This window comes from Podarcis pityusensis (assembly GCF_964106645.2).
Source record: "Podarcis pityusensis genome assembly, chromosome: 1".
NCBI lineage: Eukaryota > Metazoa > Chordata > Lepidosauria > Squamata > Lacertidae > Podarcis > Podarcis pityusensis.
Genome location: NC_138028.1, coordinates 3,159,265 through 3,183,825, shown reverse-complemented (window position 1 = coordinate 3,183,825; position 24,561 = coordinate 3,159,265). Strand labels below are relative to the sequence as shown.

The 24,561-nt window shown below is 46.4% G+C and overlaps 1 protein-coding gene and 1 long non-coding RNA gene across 2 annotated transcripts; one reads left to right on the top strand and one right to left on the bottom strand.

Annotated features, from left to right (window-relative positions):
- The first annotated feature begins 422 nt into the window (after window positions 1-422).
- On the top strand, window positions 423-24,252 carry DNAAF2 (dynein axonemal assembly factor 2). The gene is made up of 3 exons (XM_081016307.1): window positions 423-2,854; window positions 18,465-18,611; window positions 21,065-24,252. Exons 1-3 carry the CDS (start codon window positions 629-631, stop codon window positions 21,581-21,583), a joined length of 2,892 nt encoding a protein of 963 aa, XP_080872433.1. The 5' UTR covers window positions 423-628; the 3' UTR covers window positions 21,584-24,252.
- Window positions 14,960-16,045, bottom strand: LOC308470696. The gene is made up of 2 exons (XR_013982566.1): window positions 15,609-16,045; window positions 14,960-15,070 (listed from the first exon to the last, which is right to left on the bottom strand). It is a non-coding gene; the product is annotated as an uncharacterized lncRNA (long non-coding RNA).
- Window positions 24,253-24,561: the final 309 nt, after the last annotated feature.

The following is a 24,561-nucleotide window of genomic DNA, read 5'->3' as shown; positions in this document are numbered from 1 at the left end:
TGGCAGATCCTCCCCAGTTCCCCGCCTCCAGCGCCTCCGCCAGGAAGGACAGCGAGACGGGGAACGGAAGCTCCTCTCGGTCACACTTTCCGCTCTAGGACCGGCAGCTCCATTTGCGCGGTTAACCCTTCCAGGACGAAGCGGCAGGAACCTCCGGGCCGCTTCGACAGACACAAGAGACACTTGCGGGGTGCGCGTCACCCCCAAATATCTCATTGGGCGTTGCGAAAGTACCTGGCACTTACGTTAGGAACGCTTCTACAGCGACTGCGGCCTCCGCCATCGCGGCCGAGCGGAGCCCGCCATTTTGCTTGCCGCCGTCTCCACGGCGACGGGCCTCTCCGCCGCCATTTTGCCGGGGTCGTTTCTATAGCAACGGCGGCATCCGCCATTTTGGCGGCCCCCGTCTCCATGGCGACTGGCCTCGCCGCCATTTTGCCGGGGTCGTTTCTATAGCAACGGCGGCCTCCGCCATCCCGCCGGGGTCATTTCTATAGCAACGGCGGCCTCCGCCATTTTGCCGGCCCCCGTCTCCATAGCGACGGGCCTCGCCGCCGCCATCTTGTTAGGGTGGCTTCCATAGCAACGGCCGTCCTCCTCCTTCCCCGGTGGCTTTCCGAGGGCCGGCATGGCGGTCCGCTCGAGCCTGGAAGCCCTGGAGCTGACGGGGGACGAGGTGGAGCGGCTGAGCCAGGCCTTCCAGGACGAAGGCTTCCGCAAGCTGTTCGCCGACTACGCGGCCGAGCTGAGCGACCCGGCGCAGCGGGCCGTGTACGAGGCGGAGGTGTCGGCCCTGGAGCGGCAGCGGGGCGTCGAGGCGCGCTTCCTGCACCCGCAGCCCGGCTGGGTGCTGCGGACCAGCCAGGCCGGCTCCCGCCGCTGCTACGTCAACGTGTGCGGCAACGCGCTGGTGGCCAGGCCCGAGGCGCGGCCGGAGCCCGGGGGCAGCCGCTGGACGCTGCCGCACTGCCTGGCGCCGGCCCGGGAGGAGCTGGGCAGCCGGCGGAGGCCCGGGGAGCCTCGCGGCCCGCCGCGCCTGGTCTACGACGTGCTCTTCCACCCGGACGCGCTCCGCCTGGCCGCCCGCTCGGCCCGCTTCCGCCGCCTGGTGAGCGACACGGCCCTGGAGGCGCTGGAGAGCCACTTCTCGCCCGGCCTGGACCGCGCCAACGCCGTGCCGCTGCGGGGCATCAAGTACAAGGGAGTCCCGCAGGCCACGCTGCTCCGGACGCCGCTGCCCGGGGCCGCCCCGGCGGGAACCGGGGAGGCAGAGAGCCGCTCGTCGCCGCTGCCGCCCTTCCCCACGCCCTACGCCTACCCGCCTCGCCCGGCCGAGCCCCCGAGGCCGGCGCCCGAACCGGCCCCGGCAGCCACCACGCCGCGCTGGAGCCTCCGGCAGCGCTCCTACGTGGACCTGCAGGACTACCGCTGCTGCCGCGACTCGGCGCCCAGCCCGGTGCCCCGCGAGCTGGTGGTGACGGTGGAGCTGCCCTGCCTCGGCTCGGCCGCCCAGGCGGAGCTGGAGGTCCGCGGGCGGGAGCTGCGGCTGGAGTCGCGGCGCCCCGCCGCCTACAGCCTGCGCCTGCCGCTGCCCTACGCCGTGGACGAGGCCGCCGGCAAGGCCACCTTCAACAAGGCCAAGAGGCAGCTGGTGGTCGTGCTGCCCGTCCTGCCGCCGACCGGGCAAGAGCAGGGGAGCCCCGGCGGCGGCGAGCAAGGCCGGCCGGAGGAGGAGGAGGAGGAAGAAGAAGGAAGGGAGGAGGAAGAGGAGGAGCCGCCGCCGCCGCCTTCGGAAACCGGAGGCTCGGCTGAACCGCAGCCGGGCTGCGCCCCGATCCAGGCCGCGAGCGACGCGGAGCAAACGCCCCTCGCCGCCCACGTGGAGGCGAGGCCGGGGTGCGCCGCGGAAAGCGCTCCGGCCGCTCCCGAGCCTGGCCTCTCCACGTGTCCGGGTCACAACGATTCCGACGATCTTCGGAGCCCCGGGGCCAGCAGCCCGGAGGATCCCGCGGAAAGCGACCCGGCGGCTGACACGCGTCCGACCGTCCCGACGTGCGCCGGCACTGGTCGCGCCGCGGGTTTGCCTGCTGCGCCGCGTGAAGACCCGTGCGTGGACAGCATCGTGGAGCTACGAGGCCCTGTTGCGGGAGTAAGTCAGGGGCTGCTCTGCGCCGACATGGATCTGAACGAAAACACCCATGTCACCAGCGACGTGGTGCCCTCGCCGTGCCCCGGTGGCATCCTGGCTCCTCCACGTGTGTCCCGCCGTGACGGCCCGGACCATTCCGTGGCAACCCTGTCGGGTCTGGACTGCTCTAGTGTAGATGAGGATCCGATGCCCTCGACAAGAAGCGAGCTTCCTGCGCCACCAGCGTGCCCCAGTACCACTAGCGTCGTGCAGATTTCTGCACCTGCCTCTCTGGGTCCTGCAAACATAACCTCTGGTTCTCCTCTGCCGCCCACGGAGGGCCCCACCGTTGATCCAGATTCTGCCAAAAGCCCTACTAGCTGCCTTGACTCTCCAGTGCCCCCTGCAAGCCCAGCTGCCCACTGTCCCCCTTTCCAATGCACTCAGGATGAAAACTCTCTGAGGCTGATCTTACAGGTGCCAGGCATTGTTCCCCAGAGCCTCAGGGGGGAAGTAGGAACAAATTGCTACAGAGTTAGTTTTGCCAGCAAAGACTTTGCTTCTTATACATTCCTCTTGCAGTTTCCTCCAGAAAATAGACTGAGTCCCCCTGAGTTTGGACTTGATGTGTCCCCCGATAATGCTGTTATTTCCCTCACCAAGTCTCTCGAGACCACTGGACTTTGGAGAAAGATGTATTTTGGCCCAAATGGTGATTCCTTGCAGGTAAAACTACATTTCATATTACTCTCACCCTCAGGGTGTAGCAGAATCAAGGGTATATTTTTCAGGCCCTTATTTCGTTTTTATTCTGCTCTTCTACTTGGGGCATTGTGGACTCACTTGTTATCCCATACATTCTCACAGCTACACTTTGAAGTTATGCTGAGACTAATAATGTGATAGGCCCCACATCACCAGTGACCCTCATGGCTGAGCAGAATTTGAATGTGGGTCTCCAAAACTTTCCCCACAAGGCTCCTTGCTAAATGTGTGAGCAACAGAAAGGCGTCTGGGTTCACACAGTGCATAGTTAAACGATGGAATGGATGGCCAACAATTTGGATAGCATTAATAGGAGACTAGACAAATAAGTGGAGTATAAGGCTATTTCTTATGCCCATTGCCAAGGCAGTGATAAGGAGTGCTGTTGTGCTCATGTTTTGCTGCTGGGCTTCCCTGAGGCATCTTGTTGACCACTGTGCACAGCAGGATGCTGGACTCGATGAGTCTTTGACCTGATCCAGCAAGGTGGTTCTTCCATTCTTAGGATTTGTGGGAGTAGTAAAGCCCTTTAAAGCCATAAACGGCCTCGGTCCTGTATACCTGAAGGAGCGTCTCCACCCCCATCGTTCTGCCCGGACACTGAGGTCCAGCGCTGAGGGCCTTCTGGTGGTTCCCTCGCTGCCAGAAGTGAGGTTACAGGGAATGAGGCAGAGGGCCTTCTCGGTGGTGGTGCCTGCCCTGTGGAATGCCTTCCCAGCAGATGTCAAGGCAATAAACAACTATTTTACTTTTAAAAGACAACTGAAAGCGGCCCTGTTTAGGGAAGTTTTTAATGTCCAATGCTGTATTGTTTTTAATGTTCAGTTCGGAAGCCACCCAGAGTGGCTGGGGAAACCCAGCCAGATGGGCGGGTAGAAATACAGTGGTACCCCGCAAGACGAACGCCTCGCAAGACGGAAAACCCGCTAGACGAAAGGGTTTTCCGTTTTGGAGGCGCTTCGCAAAACGAATTTCCCTATGGGCTTGCTTCGCAAGACGAAAGCCCATAGGGAAATCTCCGGGACAGCGGGGAAGCGCAGCGCGTCTTCCCCACTGTCCTCGGACCTCCTCCCCCCGCCCGGCATCGGAACGAAGCTCCGATGCCGGGCGGGGGGGGAACGCCTCCTCCCCCCCGCCCGGCATCGGAACGAAGCTCCGATGCCGGGCGGGGGGGGGAACGCCTCCTCCCCCCCCGCCCGGCATCAGAACGAAGCTCCGATGCCGGGCGGGGGGGGGGGAAATGCCTCCTCCCGCCGCCCGGCATCGGAACGAAGCTCCGATGCCGGGCGGGGGGGGGACGCCTCCTCCCCCCGCCCGGCATCGGAACGAAGCTCCGATGCCGGGCGGGGGGGGGGGGACACCTTCTCCCGCCGCCCGGCATCGGATGGCTTTCCTGAAGACTTGGGGTGGGAGGAGGGTTTTCCTTCCCACCGCCAACATTCAGAATGCTGTTCTGAATGTTGGCGGTGGGGAGGAAAAACCCTCCTCCCACGCAAGCCCCGGGAACAGAGGGAAAGCGCTGCGCGCCTTCCCCTCTGTTCCCGTACCTGTCCTGAAGGCTTGCGGTGGGGAGAAAAGCCCTTCTCCGCACCGCCAGCCTGGCAAGCGGTTTCCCTAGGAACGCATTAATTGATTTTCAATGCATTCCTATGGGAAACTGTGCATCGCAAGACGAAAAACTCGCAAGAAGAAAAAACTTGCGGAACGAATTAATTTCGTCTTGCGAGGCACCACTGTAATAATTTATTATTATTATTATTATTATTAATATTATTATTATTAAAGCAAGTGAGGCCCCAGTTAGTCCTTTACCTGAAGGCCAACTAGATGCATGTGATGTTAAGTTGAAGTGCTGTGGTTGTTTTCTTATTGCCCATAGCTATTGGGGTGTTGGGAACATTTTCCTTCCCTACCACAGTGATGAAAAGAAAATAACCTCCATAGTAAGTAGTGACTGTTACGTACACCCTTTTAGTATGGCAACCCACTGCTCTCTTCCCATTCTCCTTGCCTCCGAAGGCTTGAGAAGGACCTCTGAGGATGGTTGGCAGTAGTTGAGTAGGCTTGTATGAGAGAGCGAGAAAAAGTCATTCAGGAACCTAAGTCCCAAACTGTTCAGGGCTTTGCCTCAAGATTGCACCTGACCTCCTTTGGGCTGAACTGGAGAAGGCGCTGTCAAAACACAAGGAACTCATAGTACTGAAGTGAATAGTGTGTGCCTAACCCTACACAGTAGAACTTGTCCACTGAACTTGCTTAGCTACTTGTTTAGTTTTGTTGTTTAGTCGTTTAGTCGTGTCTGCCTCTTCGTGACCCCATGGATCAGAGCACGCCAGGCACTCCTGTCTTCCACTGCCTCCCACAGTTTGGTCAAACTCATGTTGGTAGCTTCAAGAACACTGTCCAGCCATCTCGTCCTTTTGTCCCCTTCTCCTTGTGCCCTCCATCTTTCCCAACATCAGGGTCTTTTCCAGGGAGTCTTCTCTTCTCATGAGGTGGCCAAAGTCTTGGAGCCTCAGCTTCAGGATCTGTCCTTCCAGTCAGCACTCACGGCTGATTTCCTTCAGAATGGAGAGGTTGGATCTTCTTGCAGTCCATGGGACCCTCAAGAGTCTCCTCCAGCTCCAGAATTCAAAAGCATCAATTCTTCGGCGATCAGCCTTCTATTTATGGTCCAACTCTCACTTCCATACATCACTACTGGGAAAACCATAGCTTGAACTATACAGACCTTTGTTGGCAAGGTGATGTCTCTGCTTTTTAAGATTCTGTCTAGGTTTGTCATTGCTTTTCTGCTTTGCTACTTACCGGTGTGTAATATGCTATAAAGTTTCTCCTATTTGATGTCAGCAGGGGGCTGAAACTGTCATCCTCCTTCTGACACCTGTTTAGTAAACAAATGTGTGGCCATTTGCAGTTTCGTCATCATGTTTGTTTAGAAACTGAAGAGGCAAAGTAAAGTATGCTTCCTCTCTGTTTCAATACTCAAACTAGCTTAATTTGCAGTTCTTCTCCTTGAAGACAGCATTTCTTGTTATAGCTTCCACCTTTGTGAATAAACATTCCAGACCGAATGCTCATGAATCTGTAGAGTGATTCTCTGGAGTTCTGTTGCCTAGAATGTTTCTTTGCATGGGGAAAAAAACCCTCATATTAAAATTGCAGAGGGGAGGAAAGAGAGGATCTAGGTTTGGTCTTCTTGCTGACACTGGGGCTATACATTTTTCCCTGTTGAAGAAAACACACACATTTTTTTTACCACTTAATTGGAGCATTGAGTCAGCTCTCATCAACATGAGATACTATTAGAGCTACGGTTGCATTTTGGCAAGGCAGAACCTGTGTATGTCAGGACTCAGTAGCTTCAAAATATCATTTGCATTGACATATAATTAATTATTCAAACTCACATAAATATTAATTATATGCCAGTACAAATGACATATTGAAGCTACTGAGTCCTGTATACTAGCGATGACTAAAATAAGCTCTGTACTTTATATAGGGGTGTTTTGCAGGATCTTTTCACCTGTCAGGCTTGGTCTGCTGGGCTAGAAAGCTTTGCCACTCCTGAAACAGAAGTTTAAAGTCCTAACCAGCACTTCGATTTGGGTCTGGATGTGGGCCGACTTCCAGTGAAACCCTTGTAATAGTGGAGCCACACGTTCCTGATAACTGGCTCCAGTCAGCAGTCTGGCCACAGCATACTGTGCCAGCTGAAGCTTTCAAACAAAAGCTAGTTCAGCTGCAATGCAGGTCGTGAGGTATCCTGGCCCAGATCTGACTTTTCTAGGAACAGATGCACCCAGCGCACCAAGCAAAGTTGTGCAAAGACACTTTTGCCCACAGCCAGCTTCTGAACATCCAGGTTCAGGGTGCAAAACTCAACTTTAAAGTGGGGCGCAATCCAGACTAGCTGCTGCTTGCTTTTGGTTTAGTTGAGAGTAAACTGATCAAATCAAGCCCCTGCTGTTTTTTGTTTTTGTTTTATTTGATATCCCGCTTTATCATTACCCAAAGGAGTCTCAAAGCGGCTAACATTCTCCTTTCCCTTCCTCCCCCACAACAAACACTCTGTGAGGTGAGTGGGGCTGAGAGACTTCAGAGAAGTGTGACTAGCCAGCCCAAGGTCAGCCAGCAGCTGCATGTGGAGGAGCGGAGATGCGAACCCGGTTCACCAGATTACGAGTCTACCGCTCTTAACCACTACACCACACTGGCTCTCTTCTGTTAAACAGAAACATGTGGAAGAAGAGCTTATAAGTATATAGTGACCTGTAAACCATCACCAAACTCCCCTGTGATTTTGCTCTGGTTCTAGAACCAGATGAGGGTGCTCTGCAGCGTGTTACTTTTTGGGGATGGTGTTTGGGCTTCTGTCTCCTGGCAACAGAGACATCTTTATCCTTTCTCAGGTGTTTCAGTTGTGGCCTTGAGTAATTTCCCTCCTGTTCTGGAGTTCAATCTGCCACTTTGTGGAGGATCTTGTCTTGTGCTGGAGTGCTAGTTGTGTTCACCTTCTGCTCCCATCTTAAATGCACACCCTCGGATTGGAAAACCACGGCAGTTTTTAAAGAAAGAGACTGAGCCCTTGATACGGTTGGACTTTCCCCACTGCTATTCCTGCAAGGGTTGCATCTCTGAGAGAGGTAATGTGACCTTTCGTTCTGAAGTTCCTTAAAGGCCAGCAGTTTGTTAAATAGGGTTTTAACAGATCAAATGCCCTTTCGATTAAAAATTTTAAAATTATATTATCTCATTCAGTATGGATCATTGATGGCAAGGAGGTAAAAAATAACTGTGGCATTTCTCTCAGAGGCTGGTGAAAGGTCATTAATCTAATGCTTTGCAGAAACCATTAACTCCTTATGTCAGGCATTGCCGCTGGCTGGGTGTGAGGACTACGAATGGAAGAAGGTTCAGTTGCAGGTGACTGGTTTCATTTCGTCAGATTTTTCAGCCAAGTAGTACAGCAAAAGCAAATAAGTTTTCCATCATACAGAACAGCTGACACCGGAGGCTGAAGGTGTGTCCCAGTGAGCAAGATCAGTACTGCCAGCGGTGGCTCAGCTGTGCTCATGGGTCTTTGCCTTCCACAGCCCATGGATGGGGCCTGGTTGCAGTGATACCCCTGCAGTATGGACAACAACTGGCCATTTTTTTCTCCAGGGAAGATAGAGAGATATAAGAAATAGGCATGCAGGAAAGCATAAATTCCAGACATGAAGCCTTAAGGCAAAGATGCACTGTTTAGAATGAGAAAAACGGGTTTATTTAGTGACATTCTCATGGAGAGAGATTCAAGATTACCCACGTCTTGGTCCAAGAAACCAGATACCTTCTTGTTACAGTATAAACAATTTTAACAGCAGCTCTAGTTTTCCTATTTCTAGCCTTCCCGCATATCTAGATTCTTTTGGAATTAGCCAGTGGAATTAGTTCTTGCTTGACCTCCAGCTAGCAACTGAAAATACTTTCATAGGAGAATGCTTAGAAAAAAATAAATATTTTCAGGTTATACACTGACATTGTAGCAGCTGGTTAACTGATAGAGGTGTGCTTAAGAATATATTGGTGGCTTTATAAGTCATCCTTCCCCCAACCTAGTTTGAACTACAGTTACCATCAGCCCTAGTCAGCACCATTAGATCCCGAACACTGTAAATCTTGTCCAATAGCTGCCGACTGTGGTTGAAGAACAAACTGGAGGTAGTTGAAATGAATGCCAAGAAAGGATTAATAACACTAATTATTTAATGCACAGTTGGGAACAATTTGCTCAATATTAGAATGACTCTGGGGAAAATTAGTCTGGATTGTTGTCTCTTCATTCCATAATTCTTGTGCTAATCATGTGTTGATATGTGTATGAGTCAAGAAGGGAAGGGATTCTACTCCCCACAACAGTGGTTCCCAATTAGCTTAGTAGTGCAGACCCCCTGTTTTTCAAAAGGCAAGCCATGGAGCCCCTACTTCTGAAAATGTTGATATCTCTATGGTAGGTTATTTTATGTGAATAGTGCCACAGACCCCCCTGGGTGGGTTATGTAGACCCTCTGGGTTCTGCGGACCTCCAGTTGGGAACTATTGTCCTACAAGAAACTGATTTCAGGCTTCTCATATGCATCTGGTTGGACACTGTGAGAACAGGAAGGTGGACTACATGGATCATTGGCCTGATCCAGGAGGGTCCTCTTATGTTTGTTGTGGGGGAGGAAGGAAAGGAGAATGTTATGCGCTTTGAGACTCCTTAGAGTAGTTATAAAGCGGGATATCAAATCCAAAATCCTCCTCCTCTTCTTCTTCTTCTGTTTCTGTTTCTGTTCACCAGCACCCACAGAGACCTTCCCTTGTGCCTACAGGGTCTCCTCCACCCACTGAAATTCAACTTGAAAGAAGCATTCTCTTGTGCTAGTCAATAGGATAGATTGAGCTCTGTCATTGGTTGCTGTTCATATTTGGTGCTCACAACAGGTTTAAAAGGTTGATGACGTCTGGTTTAATCAAACAAACCCAATTCAAAACATGGTTTATGAAGCTGACTTGTTTCAGTAAACCATAAATAAGATTAATTACATTTTGTGTTTGGACCTAACACTAAACTATGGTGAATAGAAAATGGAAGTGGAAGCTTCAAATGTCCCCATGACTGTGGAGGCAGAGTGTATAAGCCAGGGCTGGGCGATATCTGGTTTCCAGCATCACAATATACCAATGTATGACAATGTCTGAAATAAGGATGGTGCTAGGTAGAGGCACTGGCTGGCTTCACGGTTTCTCCTGCATCGTGATTTTTGCCTGCGCCTGCTCTTGTAATTCGCTGCCTCCTGCATTACTGTATGATACAATAATAATGACTGCACATCAGCTAAGAAATACAGACTAAAATAAAAGTTTGTGCTAATCTACTTTATGTAAAATATAATCCACAGAAAAGAAAAACTTTTCTCCTAACACCACACTTTTGTGAGTAACATACAGTTGTGGTTTCTAGTATTTCCAAGCTGATACCATTAGCAATAAGCACATAAATAGTTTTATACTCATTTACTTGTATCTTGCATGTTCTAAAATGGCGCACATGTTACTGTGGAATCTCTTGGGTTTCCCCATGCCTTGGCATTTTTCTGTGGCGCTAGGGTTCTTCTCAGATCCTTTGTTTCTGTCAATCTACAGATTACATGTTTGCCTAGTTGTTCCTTTCCAAAACTGAGCAGTTAGTTTCATGTTTTGCTGGCAGCAGCGGAAAATTGCCAGTTCTTTTTTTTTTTTTTTTAATAATATTTTTTATTGCTTATTTTCCAGAGTCAAAATCCATCATCAATTTACACAACAAAAGCAGTTTTACAGAAAAAGAAAAAGTTAGAAAAAAAGAAAATTCACTTTTCCACATCTTTTTTCATATTCAACTGGACTTCCCCAAATCTTCCATCCCTGCATTCTTTACAATAAAAGAATATTATACAGCAAATTAATACCTTGTTTCGTATGTTTTTGTACTTTCATCTGTTTATATATTCTAAATTAAAACTTTTCACCGTTATGACTTAATTTCAATCATTTTCAATTCTCAATACTGAAGCGTGTTTTCCTCAAAACTTAGCAAATTCTCAACTTTCATATAGCTTATAATGTTTTTGTAGATAGTCCTTAAATTTTTTCCAGTCTTCTTCTACTGCCTCTTCTCCCAGGTCTCGGATTCTGCCCGTCATTTCGGCTAATTCCATGTAGTCCATCAGTTGCGTGTGCCACTCTTCCAGTGTGGGTAGCTCCTGTGCCTTCCAATATTTAGCTATAAGGATTCTTGCTGCTGTAGTTGCATATAAAAAGAAAGTTCTATCTTTCTTTAACACTCTCTGGCCCACAATGCCCAGGAGGAAGGCTTCTGGTTTCTTATTAAAGGTATACCTAAATACCTTTTTCAACTCGTTATAAATCATTTCCCAAAAGGCCTTCACTCTCGGACATGTCCACCAGAGGTGAAAGAATGTTCCTTCAGCCTCTTTACATTTCCAACATTTATTGTCTGACAAATGGTATATCTTTGCGAGTTTGACTGGGGTCATGTACCACCTATATATCATTTTCATAATGTTTTCTTTTAAGGCACTACATGCCGTAAATTTCATACCGGTGGTCCATAACCTTTCCCAGTCTTCAAACATAATGTTGTATCCAATGTCTTGTGCCCATTTAATCATGGCTGATTTAACCATCTCATCTTGGGTATTCCATTTAAGCAACAAGTTATACATTCTTGAGAGCACTTTCGTCTTAGGTTCAAGTAATTCCAACTCTAATTCTGATTTTTCCACCTGGAAGCCGATTTTTTTGTCTTTTTTAAATATCTCTAAAATTTGGGCATAATGCAACCAGTCTCGCACCTTTCCTTTCAATTTTTCAAAACTCTGCAACCTCCAAGTGTCACCTTCTCTTTCTATTATTTCACAATATTTTGCCCATCCACCCCCCATATTAAGTATTTTTGTGGCCTTAGCCTCCATCGGTGATAACCACCTCGGAGTTTTATTTTCCATTAAGTCCTTGTATTTAGTCCAGACAATGAACAAAGATTTTCTGACAATATGGTTTTTAAACATCTTGTGAGACTTCACCTTGTCGTACCACAGATATGCATGCCATCCAAAAGCATTGTTAAACCCTTCCAGATCTAGGACATCAGTGTTTTCTAGCAAAAACCAATCTTTCATCCAGCAGAAGGATGCAGCTTCATAATACAACCTTAAGTCCGGCAGGGCAAATCCCCCTCTTTCCTTTGCATCTGTTAATATTTTAAATTTTATTCTGGGCTTTTTGCCCTGCCAGACAAACTTCATAATGTCCCTCTGCCACTTTCCAAAACACTCCACTCTGTCCACGATCTGCAGGGCCTGAAACAGAAACAGCATTCTTGGCAATACATTCATCTTAACGGCAGCAATTCTTCCCAACAAGGAAAGTTTCAATCTTGACCAAATTTCTAGGTCCTTTTTGATTTCGGTCCAACATTTTACATAATTGTCTTTAAATAGGTTCAAATTTTTCCCGGTCAAGTTAACCCCCAGGTATTTCACTTTTTTAACCACATTTAATTCTGTTTCCTTTTGAAACCCATCTATTTCTGAAGGTGTCAAATTTTTTACCAAGACCTTAGTTTTTTGTTTGTTTAACCTAAATCCCGCCACCCGACCAAACTCAGAAATTAGTTCTAAAGCTCTTTTTGTGCTAGATTCTGGCTCCTGTAATGTCAAAACCAAATCGTCTGCAAAAGCCTTCAGTTTATATTGTTTTCCTCCGACCTGTATTCCTTCCACCTGCTGATCCTTCCTGATCAAGTTAAGCAGCACCTCCAGGACAGAGATAAATAACAAGGGTGATAAGGGGCACCCCTGTCGTGTTCCTTTTTCAATTTTAAACTCCTCTGTCACCACATTATTTACTATCAATTTAGCTTTTTGCTCTGAATAGATTGCTTCAATACCATTTTGGAACGCCCTTCCCACTCCCATCCCTTCCAAATTTTTCTTCATAAACTTCCAAGATATATTATCAAAGGCCTTCTCCGCATCTATAAAAATCAAAGCTGCTTTCGTATTCAAATTTGTCTGCAGTAACTCCAAAACATCAACAATATTCCTGGTGTTATCAGACAAATGCCTGCCAGGGAGAAAGCCTGCTTGGTCTTTATGAATTACTTCTTTTAAAACTTTTTTCAGTCTATTTGCCAAAATATCAGCAAAAATTTTGTAATCCACGTTTAGGAGTGAGATGGGACGATAATTCTTAAGTTGAGTCTTTTCAGATTCCAATTTTGGTATCAAGGTGATGAATGCCTCTTTCCACGATTCTGGTGCCCCCTTCCCTTCCATAATTTGGTTACATACCTCCATTAATGGTTGAACCAAATATTCCTTCAATGTCTTATAATATTTGGAGGTAAGTCCATCTGGGCCTGGGGATTTGCCCAACTGCATGTTCTGAATGGCACTTTCAATTTCCTGTTGTGATATTTTATAATTCAGGGCTGTTTGTTTATCTTGTGTAAGTTTTTGCAGGCCATGACTTTTTAAAAATTTATTTATCTCCATCTCCACTTGGGGTCCTTGGGTGGAAAATTGCCAGTTCTTGATGTTTTCCAAATGAGTGGAGAAATGCCAACTAGAATTGGTTTTGGCACATGGACGTTTAAGGGGATTGCCTTGGTGAAATGCGGTTTGCTTTTCAGAGGGGGGAAATTGTTGTTCTCGTCGTCACCACCAGCAGATAGGCAGTGGAGTTCCTCGCTCTGTATGTTCTCCCCAAGAAGCAGGGGTTGGTTTTTAGTGCTGTGAGTAGGAAACCTACATAAATGTTTTAAAGCAGGATTCCTTTTCGCTTACACATGGTGGCACTAACAGACCCGAGACCGTATCTCACTCTTCTTCACCTGGGAGGAATTCCTGTGTGTTTACTCTTCCAGCTGGAACTGAAGGAGGCTCACACATCAGGGTACAACCATAGAATCACAGAACTGAAGTGTTGGAAGGGACCCTGAGGGTCATCTAGTCCAACCCCCTGCAATGCAGGAATATGCAGCTGTCCCATACGGAGAAGCAGACTTGCAATCTTGACATTATCAGCACCAGGCTGTTACCAACTGAACCATCCAGGATCTTATGCAAACCAAACCTTTAGAATGCCAACTAGAAGATATTCAGATTGATTAAAAAAAGATGTTCCTTCCATCTCTCTGTATTTCAGCAATGATGTAATAGGCAAATGGGTTCCAAGCCATTTTGGAAGCCAGGGTGTAAGCAATAAATCCCCCTTAGTTAACAATACTGTACACACTTTCCCCATAAAACTATGTCCACAGTGTTAATTCCATTTTAATGCCCAGTTACCCAAATCAGCTTTAGTCATCTGAATGGATTTGCAGTGGGTTGCTAGGATGGAAGTATTTGGTGGTAGCTTTGCTCTAGGCTAGTCTATACTTCAGATAGACAGGAGCATTAGACTCCTGAGTAAGCTTAGCTGTCGTGAGATCAGAGGAGAGGTCCTCTTAAAAGTAAGTACAGTGGTGCCTCACAAGACGAAATTAATTCGTTCCGCGAGTTTTGTCGTCTTGCGAAGCACGGCGTCGGGAAAGTTTTGGAAAAGCTTCAAAAATCACCAAAGCCTTTAAAAACCTCAAAAAAGGCTACCACACCGCGTTCTATGAGTTGCTCCTTGAAGTCAAGTCGCCACTATATTAACGGTGTTAAGAAAAAGGAAACAAACTTGCAAGACGTTTTCGTCTTGCGAAGCAAGCCCATAGGGAAAATCGTCTTGCGAAGCAGCTCAAAAAACAAAAAACCCTTTCGTCTAGTGAGTTTTTTGTCTTGCGAGGCATTCGTCTTGCGAGGTACCACTGTAAATGGTTAAGGAACAGGAAGCAGAGAGAAGGCATAAATAGACAGCTCTCTCTTTAGCAACACTGGGATGGGGGCAATTATGCACAACTTATAAAGGTTTCACGCAGACCTGTATTAAGCAGTTCTTTCCCCCTCTTCTTTTTTCTACAGCAAATTAGTGTAACAAGGACCAACTCTTAGACAATCACAAAGCAAAAACCACACCTCTCTGAATGCCATGCCCTTTCCCCAAAATAAACATATTTGTCTAGCTAGTGTCCTCCCTAATGTGGAGCAAAGTAGTCAGTTCTTCCATTTCCTATCCTTTATAAATATCTGATGAAATTAAGTCCACATTTGTCACCAGATTTTATTTGTTCAGTTTATTTCAAAGCTCTTTTTATCCTGCCTTTCTGTTTGAAAATGCTCAGAGCAGCCAGCAAACAACTCCCTAAAAGTATACCCCATTAGCACATAAAACTATTCAAAAACATTGTAAGATGCAAAACAGTGTTTTGAAAAATTTGCGTAAACAAAGCAATGCTAAAAGTAAAGAAAGGAGCCCCCACATGCTGTTACGTACTAATTTTCAGTGGTTTATGGATGTTTGCTTTGGTGCCGTTGTTGACCTTTGTTTTGGAAGTTTCTATTTATCTAAGCATTATTTGTCAAAGCAGAGGCGTGACAAATGTAGAACTGGGATTAGAATATTTATTGTAACATGGTATTCGAAAATGGGAATGACAGGAGGAAATAAACCCAGGGCCATTTCAAGCCATTTTGCCGCCTTGATACATCACAGAAACTAGAATAAAGAATAGAGAATACGTTTTGAAAATAAAATAAAAATCTATCCATCAAAATTGTTACTGATTTAATCGCTGATAAAAAGCACCATCATTTTCTAGAAGCCATTAATATTTAAGTTTCATTTGCCGCCTTCCTGGTATGGGAAACTTGTGTCACCAAAGTTATTAACCTCTTGATTAAGCTGCTGAAAGCCTTTCTGGAGATGTCTTAATTCTGGCCATTGCTAATACCTTATACATAGGAGACTCCCCCCTTTGTGGCTTTCATCTTCCATTGCCGTAGAGACTCAGACTTTAGCTGATCTCCTCTGCAGCAGGATTTGCAAAAAGGCAGAGAGGCTCTGAGATCTGAGTTTCTTTTGAACCTGTTTCCTGAATTCACCATAAAGGCACCTTAACTTAATTTAGATCCAGCGCATGACCTACTTTTAAAACGCCTGCAGTGTGCTGGAGAGAAACTTTCAATTCTAATAACTTAGCACTGGGTATTATTGATAAGGGGGCAAAAATGGATCTGTTAGCTTTATTTCTTACCATTGGCAATTGCTCCAAAGACTACTGTGAACCCAAAATGTGCTTTATTAGTTGATTTTATTTAATGCCCAATGAACAACGTGACATAGTGCTGACATATAGTGTTAAGTCCTAGACATACAGTGTTATTGTGGTTTTGTGCAATATTCTCAATATGCCCAGTTGGGTTCAGTGACTTACCTATGAGTGATATTCCATCTTGCCATTGGCCTTCTGTTGGTTGATGGATTTGTGTGCTATTTCTGGGCTGGACATGTATTTATTATTGCAGGTTTTCTTAACATGTGGTTCTATTAGAAGTTTTTTATTTATCTTATTCCTGTCGAAAGTTGTATTTTTATAAGGCTGTAAGCCACAGTGAATGAGTTCATAAAGTCATCCTATGAATGTTATAAAATAAAAATGTATCTTAATATATGTGAAGCTTCTTGAGAGTGACATGTTCCAAGGCGCATGTGTGGGTTTTGTTAACTCTGAAACAGTGGCGACAGTGATGTAAGGTTATGAGAATGAGTCTGGGGGAGCCTCTGGCGCCTCTGGAAAAGCCACAAGGAAATGGGAAGGTCTTGCTTCTGTTTTCAGCCAACTGTAATTACTTATTTTGTCCAAACTGAGGACCATTATTAGTGTTAACTATAGTTAATACACTGCATTTTGAAGGCGGCTTGTTCTCTGAAATATAGTTAACATTCATCACAGTTTCCCCTAGCTTTGGACCTGAGTCACTATGGTTATCTTCAGATGGAAGCAATCACTTCTGATTTCCTCCTCTTGGTTGTCCTGGTAGAGGAGAGGGCAGGGAAGATTGGCAGGGTATAGATAATAAAACTGTTATTGTTATTATTAAACTACAGTTCAGCATTAGGTGTGAACCAGGACAGCATGCGGAGCCATCTCTTTCCGTGATGTGCAGACAGGGAACATGGGCAAAAATAACGAAAGTGAAATTCCCTACTGGGCAGTTTGCTTCATCAGTGAACCTGGACATTTTACTTTAGCTTTAAAGGCCAGATCCAAAGAGCTCCTTGGGGCATCCATTCCATTTGGTATTTTCTTCTAGCTGGAGCTCTTCAGAGGCTTCTCCCAGCTGTCCCCTGAGATTGAGGAAATGGCGGCTCCAGGACAAAGCACGCATGTACCTGCAATCCAGAAAACAGCTTTGGGCACCGTTGCCTTTGTACTTGCCGTTTCTCTAAACCGAAAAGTCCCAAATGCTGCAACATTTCCTCATAGGGGATCTGCTCTACTTTTTTTTTTCAACTGTATGACAAGCAAAAATTCACTGGCTGAAGATTTTATTGCCACATGGTCCAGTTCATTTACCCCATGTGTAAAAAGCTTCACCTGTTGAATTTCTCCTCGCCGCACAGTTGTACAAGGCGCTGGCGCTTTGCCAGAAAAAAAGGTTGACAAATCTGCATAGCCTCTGTTTCTCTCTCATTGGTGAATGTCTTTTGGGGTTGAGTAATGCAGCACTTTTGCATTTGGATTCTTGCTCAAAGGCCTTAAAATAATGTCTGCAGCCTAACATAGAATTGGCCTGTTACTGTATATATTGAATCTTCATCCTGACCTTCAGACCGGTTGGGTGTATACAGCATAAGCACAATAATGAAACAACAGATAAAATGGTTAATCATTAAAATGTACTACACAAGGTTAAAATGCTTCTGTGAGCAAAAACACCTTAGCCTGGTGCCGAAAGGACTCTGATGAGGGTGCCAGGGAAGCAAGGCTGTGTGTGTTGTTGTTGTTGTTGTTTAGTCATTCAGTCGTGTCTGACACTTCGTGACCACCTGGACCAGAGCACGCCAGGCACTCCTGTCTTCCACTGCCTCCCGCAGTTTGGTCAGACTCATGTTGGTAGCTTCGAGAACACTGTCCCACCATCTCGTCCTCTGTCGTCCCCTTCTCCTTGTGCCCTCCATCTTTCCCAACATCAGGGTCTTTTCCAGGGAGTCTTCTCTTCTCATGAGGTGGCCAAAGTCTTGGAGCCTCAGCTTCAGGATCTGTCCTTCCAGTGAGCACTCAGGGCTGATTTCCTTCAGAATGGATCGGTTGGATCTTCTTGCAGTCCATGGGACTCTCCAGAGTCTCATTCCAGCACCATAATTCAAAAGCATCAATTCTTTGGCGATCACCCTTCTTTATGGTCCAGCTCTCGCTTCCATACATCACTGCTGGGAAAACCATGGCTTTAACTATACGGACCTTTGTTGACAAGGTGATGTTTCTGTTTTTTAAGATGCTGTCTAGGTTTGTCATTGCTAAAGGCTGTGTGGCAAGGGCATTTGAGAGTTCAGGTGTCACTGCCAAGAAAGACTTTTCTTTTGTTGGAGTTCCATGGCATCCCTCAGACAGATGCTCACAAGGAAGAAGGGCCTTGGCAAAAAGGCTTTAATCAAAGAAAAAGAAAACAAAACCAACCCGGTCTGGCCTGCCCTTGTGCCATTTGCCAGCATATGGAAAAAGCATTATCACCTGCAAGCGTGCAGCAGCTCACCATGAAAGGCTTGGCCAAAGGATCTGCTAGAAAATTAGGCAGCTGGATTCTGGTTTTTAGTATAAGTAGACTGCTTGAAAAGGGATAGAAATACCTTAAGGAAAGCATTATTTTGTTGACTAGCACGAAGTCTGCCAGCCCACAATAAAATCTACACTTTGTTGCTGATCCATTTGGTTGTGTGTGACTTTCTGATTGAGGGTGCCACAGCTGAAGGTTTCAGCCGTTATTTAAGAATGCCAGCTTTAAGGAGAATCAGAGATCGGGGATTACGGCAGCTTTGGGGTGCCTAAGGGCTGGTGTTTTGTAACCAAAGGGAAAGTTTAATCCTTGCACTTGTTTCTCCCCTTCAGGAAAGGTGGTTTGTCACTGAAGACAATGTGGATGAGTTTCTGGACAGTCTTTCGAGGATGTCCCGTTCCAGCCCGTCTGAGATGGAACATCAGCCATTAATTGAAGTGTTGGATGTCTCGGAGGGCAAAAGTCAGATCAGATTAAAGGTAAGGCATTCTTCAGCAGGCCTGCCTTATCATCCATGAACAACACTGGAGTAACCAGTCACTGTCTTAACTGTCTCCAGTTCCATTTGCCCAACACCTTGCTGCTTGTAAGGATATTTTTACCTGTGCGTTACGGGCGCTCATTGATTCTGAAAACTTCCAAATGAAATGTTCAGCAAACATGGCAACTTGCTATTCCACTTGTATTAAGCTCCCCACCCTGGCATGCGTGTGCTGGGAATGTTCTGTGTTTCAATGAGATTGCCATGCTTGTGCAAAAATCTGCAGATCAGCCAGAATTTGGCTTCAACTCAATGCAGGACAAGCGACATTGAATTTAAACTGCAGAGAGAGATTTAGGATAAGCAAGAATGTTCCTGATGGCCACGAACATGCTCCCAGAACAGACCACACTGTTCCACTGCATTTGGAGAGGAGCTTAACTGCATGTCGGAAGTCAGATTTTTCTCATCTTATTGCGGATCTTGTAAGCTTTGTGATTTTAAAGCCCTTTTGGAGAGCATGAAGACTTGTCATCTTGGAAGGAATAGAAATCCAAATTCAAATATAAACAGAGGCAGCTGGCTGGACTGACACCTAATATTTAGAGTCTCTTGAAATTTTAAGAATTTAAGAATTACTTGGTCCTGTGTGGCGGTTTCTCAAATAGCCTGCTGTAACAAACGGTCAGATTCCCATCACAGAATGAGGGTTTCTAGGATGTCACTCCCCTCCCCTCCTCCCAACTTAATCTGCAGAATCATTACAAGAACTTCGCAATTTGTAAAATTATAGCATATCCCAAATAATAAATGATTAAAAGTGGCAGCAGATGAGTTGTAATCTCTTCCTGAAATAGACCGAACACGGTGTGGCTCCACATGCTGCATATGCAAATATTATTTCAATAATCATGTGCCTCAGCCAGCCTGCATCTTGGATCAGACTCTGAAAGTTCAAGGCCACAGTCTGGACTTTGCTCCTGGGGGTGGGTTGCGAGGGGCACTCTCTTTAATTGCCTGCACACAATGAAATGAAAGATAAGAGCAGACATCTGTATTTGTAGCCCAGCTCTCCTTACGGACTCTGGGGTTGTTTCTGCTTCCCCTACTGTAAAATAAAAGTGTCTCACACTTTGTATGTGTTGTCAACTTACAGCTTCCATTTAAAGCCTCAGAGGCTGCCTTGCATTTCTACCTTGGGTCTGGCACCTGTTGTTTGTTAGCTGTTGGAAACTTGCCAACTGCAATGAATATCAATATTTGATTTTCTACATTTAATTATTGAAAGGAGAGCAGAGCTTGATATCGCTTGGATGGCAATTCCAGCCTACACCAGACCTCTTGGTTGGTATCTATGTGGTGCGTTTTCCCTTATCTGTGCTCTCATTTTTCTCAGTCCTGCACTGGAGCAGAAGAGCTTTTTCCATTAACATTTGCAGCCAGCACCGTGGCACAGACCACCTTGGTGTCCTAGATTGCACAAGGCCAAGAATATTGAGGTTGGCAACCACCTGCTGTTCATCTCCAGGCTACTTTGCCAGCCACCGCAAGAGTTTGTGTCTTATTCTGTATCCTAGAGGATTGCTTTATTTGCCAGTGAAAATGAGAGCTGGTCTAAAGTCTTCTGAACAGCAGAAAACGTGGCCCGTCCTGCTGTATAGGAACAATTGGAGGAATGTTGACAAAGGGACCTGGGCTGCCAATCATTGGCTGCTTGTGGGCACTGTCAAAGAGGGTCCTTGGACGATTTAGATGCAGTCCTCCTCAGCAACAAGGTGTTGAGGCTCAAAACCTTTTGCACTTGTTTGCACTGAATTGCACTTGTCATTTTACCACCCATTCACCCAGTTTGGTCTTCACAATCTCCTTTTGTTTCATTATCCCTGATACTTAACCAATTCCTGATCTGCAAGAGGACCTCTCCAATTATTCCATGAGCTTACTGATGTGTCTTTGCTGAGGTTCCTTGTCAAAAGTCCAAGTACACCATGTAATCAGAATAAAACCAATTAGTGCACCACTTATGACATACACATTGAGTCTCCTCAGCTGAAACCATGACTCCTTCTCTGAAATGTGCATGATCCAGATGGCCCCAAGGCATTGGGTAACTACGGCTCTGTGATAAGCGCAAGGCATCTTGCATAACCCAGCCAGAATCATCCTTCCTGTGAGGAGCACACAGTGGGCAGCCACCTGGCAGAACTCTTGCAACTTTGCCTCTGAGCACGTTCCCAGAGCTTTGTAGGTCAGGGTCCACTGCCAGGCCTGCAAAAATCTCCAGCCCTGTTTACTGGAAACATTGCAAGAAGGTATGAACTTAAAAGGGAGACCTGTTTGGGAGGAAGCCCAGGTTGTTCCTGTTTGGTGGCTGAGACCGTTTTCAGCAACACTTCTCTCTACCTTTAGCCTACCACTGTAACAAACAGCTCTCCCCCTTTCTTTTCACAGCCGCTGGAGCAGAACGGCTTTGAGCTTGGTAAAATGCAAGAAGGAGCTACTCCCAAGGGAGAGGATGGTGAACAAGAAAATGGCAGTGAACTCTCAGCAGATGCAGAAAGCTGCCCCGCACAAACAGCTCCGCTCACATCCATGGAAACAATGGGCCAAGTTGGCGGGGGACCAGGCCATTGTTTGGAGCTTGACCCCAGCAACCCCAGCTTGGCAAGCCCTGGGAAACAGCAGATAAGGGAGTGCCGTGAGTCAGAACGTGCTTTTGCAAGGGTGGAGGAAAGAGCCACGTCCACACCGCAAGCCCAGTTTGACTGGGAGGAGCCTGGCCAGACCAGAGGGGGGGAGGGTGTGCGTTCAGAGTCAGCACAGAACAACCAAGGCCGGGGCAGGAGCAGGCCGGCTCCTCCTGTGCTAAAGGAAACAGACATGCGGGATGGAAGTGTGCAGTACATTACCAGCCACACAACGCACTGCGCAGTCACCTTTCAGAATGCTTTGTTGTATGAACTGGATTAATGTGCTGAGCTCCCAGCCGGGCTCTGCAGTGAGAAAAACCTCAAGTTTTACATTTTGCATTTCCTCCAAAGAGCACAGGAAAGAGACAGTGCAGAACCCCAACCACAAGTCTTGCAGAAACAAAGCACCGGTCCCATGTGCTCAAAAATGTTCACTTCCATTTGGGAGATTTGAAAGGATTGGACTCCAGGAAGGGGTTCCCAACACAGTGCTCTCCAGATCAGCCCCAGCCAAAGGTCAGGAATGAGGCAAGTGGCCGTGTAGCAACATCTGGAGAGCAGTGCCTTGGCAGCCCTGGGTTTAGACGAGCACTCAGCACATTGCTGAATTTCAGAAAGAAACTGGCAGTTCATTAAAGTCAAAATCCCGTTACTGCGAGTAGTCAGGGGAACATGCAGGTCGTGGTCAGGCTACTTCTAGGTTTGTTAAACTGAAATAGGAACATGCCTTTTGCCTGTGCACACAACCAGGATTAAACCAGGAAGTCTCTAATCAAATTCCCATTTCCCATTCTTAACTGGGAGAATATAGTTACTAGCTTTGGAATGAGGATCTTAAACCAGACTTTGAAGTTTCGTTTAGGATGCTGGCTTGTTCTGAAGCCGGTGACTGAAACAGGGAGACTTCTTGGTTGTGACGTCTTGCGCCACGGAAGGGCAAAGCGAAGAGGCTGTGTGGGCAGAAGGCTAATTCATCTCTCTGAGACATGCTCTTGCGCAAGGCCTTGTCACAACTTCAGGGTTTCATAATGCCTTTATTCCAACTTCCCTTTGCTCCAGCATTCCCATCTCTTCTCCGTTGATGGGGAAACAACAGCCCACTATTTGAAGTGTCCTCCCATCTCAGAAGCCTCACATTTCACAACGAATTGTGCTGCCACAATTACTTTCAGGGGTGAATTTGTATGGCTTGCCTTTGGGGCATCCCTTTCACACTCCGCAAGCACCCTTCAAACAGGTGGATAGAAATGCAACAGCACCAGCTGGGCAAAAACCAGCTTGCTTGCTTTCATGGTGGATACTAAAACCAGTATACATACCATGAGTTGCTCTCTGTTCATCAAAACCCATGCAAGTCTCCTGAACGTCGAGTGTTGCAACTGTGTTGGGAAATCCCCTGGGTGCTTGCATGAAAACTGTTTTTGGGGAACTCAAAACATTTCTGTAATGTATGCAGCACAATCTATTTTGGATCAGGGTGTCATAGCCAGATTGTAAACTGCGTTGACAGGAAGATAATCCTATTCATTTTAATGGACTTGATTTCAAAGTAAGCATGCCCTCGAGGGACAGGGCTGTACCCAACCGTTGCAGTTCCACTGCCATTGGGACAGAGAATAGCACACCCCACAAGCAGCGACTGTACATAGATCTATTCCCAGCTCTACGTTTTACAGCAGAAATGTGTTTCGGGTTTTCTGTCGGCCAAACTAGTTTTCACAGTTCAAAGACTATTTTAGAACTTCTGCTTAATTTGTCTACCATAGCTAGGCTGGATGCTTTTGAAACTGCCTGCATTTTACAGGAAGAGATTTTGTGCCAACTGTTGCTTTAACAAAAGTCATCAATACCCTGGATGTGGCAGGTACCTACCATGAAGCTAAAACTTAGCACATTTTAAATGGAAGAATTGTTCCCCAGTGATCTGCATTGGGGCTCAACAGTGCTCAGTTGGAGCAGGATTGTAACCCTCTTCTCAGTCCCACAGATTTCACCAGAACCCACTCTCAATTAAGACCTGCTTGAAAACCCATCAGCACTCTTCAGGCCATTAAATTAGAAGTTCTGTCGACATTAATTAGCATGTTCAAAATTGAAATGGAGCAGAGCAGACTAACCTAATGAAGTCTTTCCTCTCTTGTAACCTGAAGAAACACATTTGCATCCCAGAAAGTCAACTTCTGGAAAACACTCAGCAGTTAATTATGTTAGACAGAATTCAGTAGTTTCCACTAATTGGATTGTCCTGTAAAATCTAGGAACACACTAAAATTCACCAATAAAGCGTTTTGCTGCAGGTCTAAGGGATGCCTTGGAGATGACTTTGCCATCTTGTGTTTTCTGCCGCTGCCTGTATTACTGCACCACTATACACAAATGGGCCTTTGTTACATTTTGGGCATAGAAATGGATTTCATCTTCATTGCCTTTTTCCAGAGGCAAGGAAGGGCACAATCCACTGGGAAGTTCTTTCGCACAAGGCCCATTTACTTTACGAAGAACTTGTGCAGGAGAATTTTTTGATGGGATTGCGCTGTAACATTCAATACCTAGTTAAATTAAATCTCTGCTCTTTCATCAAGAAGGGCTTTTGAAGGTTACTGAGCCTCTTAACACAGATGTAGACTAGGCTCTCAATTAGTATATCTCTTCTCCATATGCTGTTACTTTACATTGCTTGGGGCTTTTAGCTCTTGGATGCTCTCCCTGTTTCTTCATCCAGCCCTATTTTTAATTATTCATTAAGCTGGGCTGCCTACGCAGGATCTTGATTTGTTTCTGTAACAGGAGGTAAATGGTCGTCATTGTTTTCAGTTCAGTTCTTCAAATGTTATGTTGTTCATTTACTTTACTTTGTATCATTGCACTGTGTCGTCATTACCATTGTTGAAGCTGCTCTTTTAATTTGGCGCTATAAAAATTAAAAGGGATTGTTTCGGATCACTGAAAGACTTGTATTACAAAAAACATGATTTGTTTTTATTTTGGCAGAACTAAAAAAAAAGTTGCATATTTCTACATTTAAGTGAAAAGAAATGGATTTCCAATTTTCTCATAAGCACATAGCAAATAAAATAGAAGGCTTTTGCAGGTATTAAGGTACCAAATTTCAAGCAAGCATGTACAAGATTATGGAATACTGAATGACTGATTCTCTCTAGTAAGATAAGTGGTAGGCAGAGAGTGTTGGGAAAAAGCACCAAGGCAAAAGCCAGCTCCAGATGGCTGGAATGCAAAACAGGATGTTGTGGTTTGCAG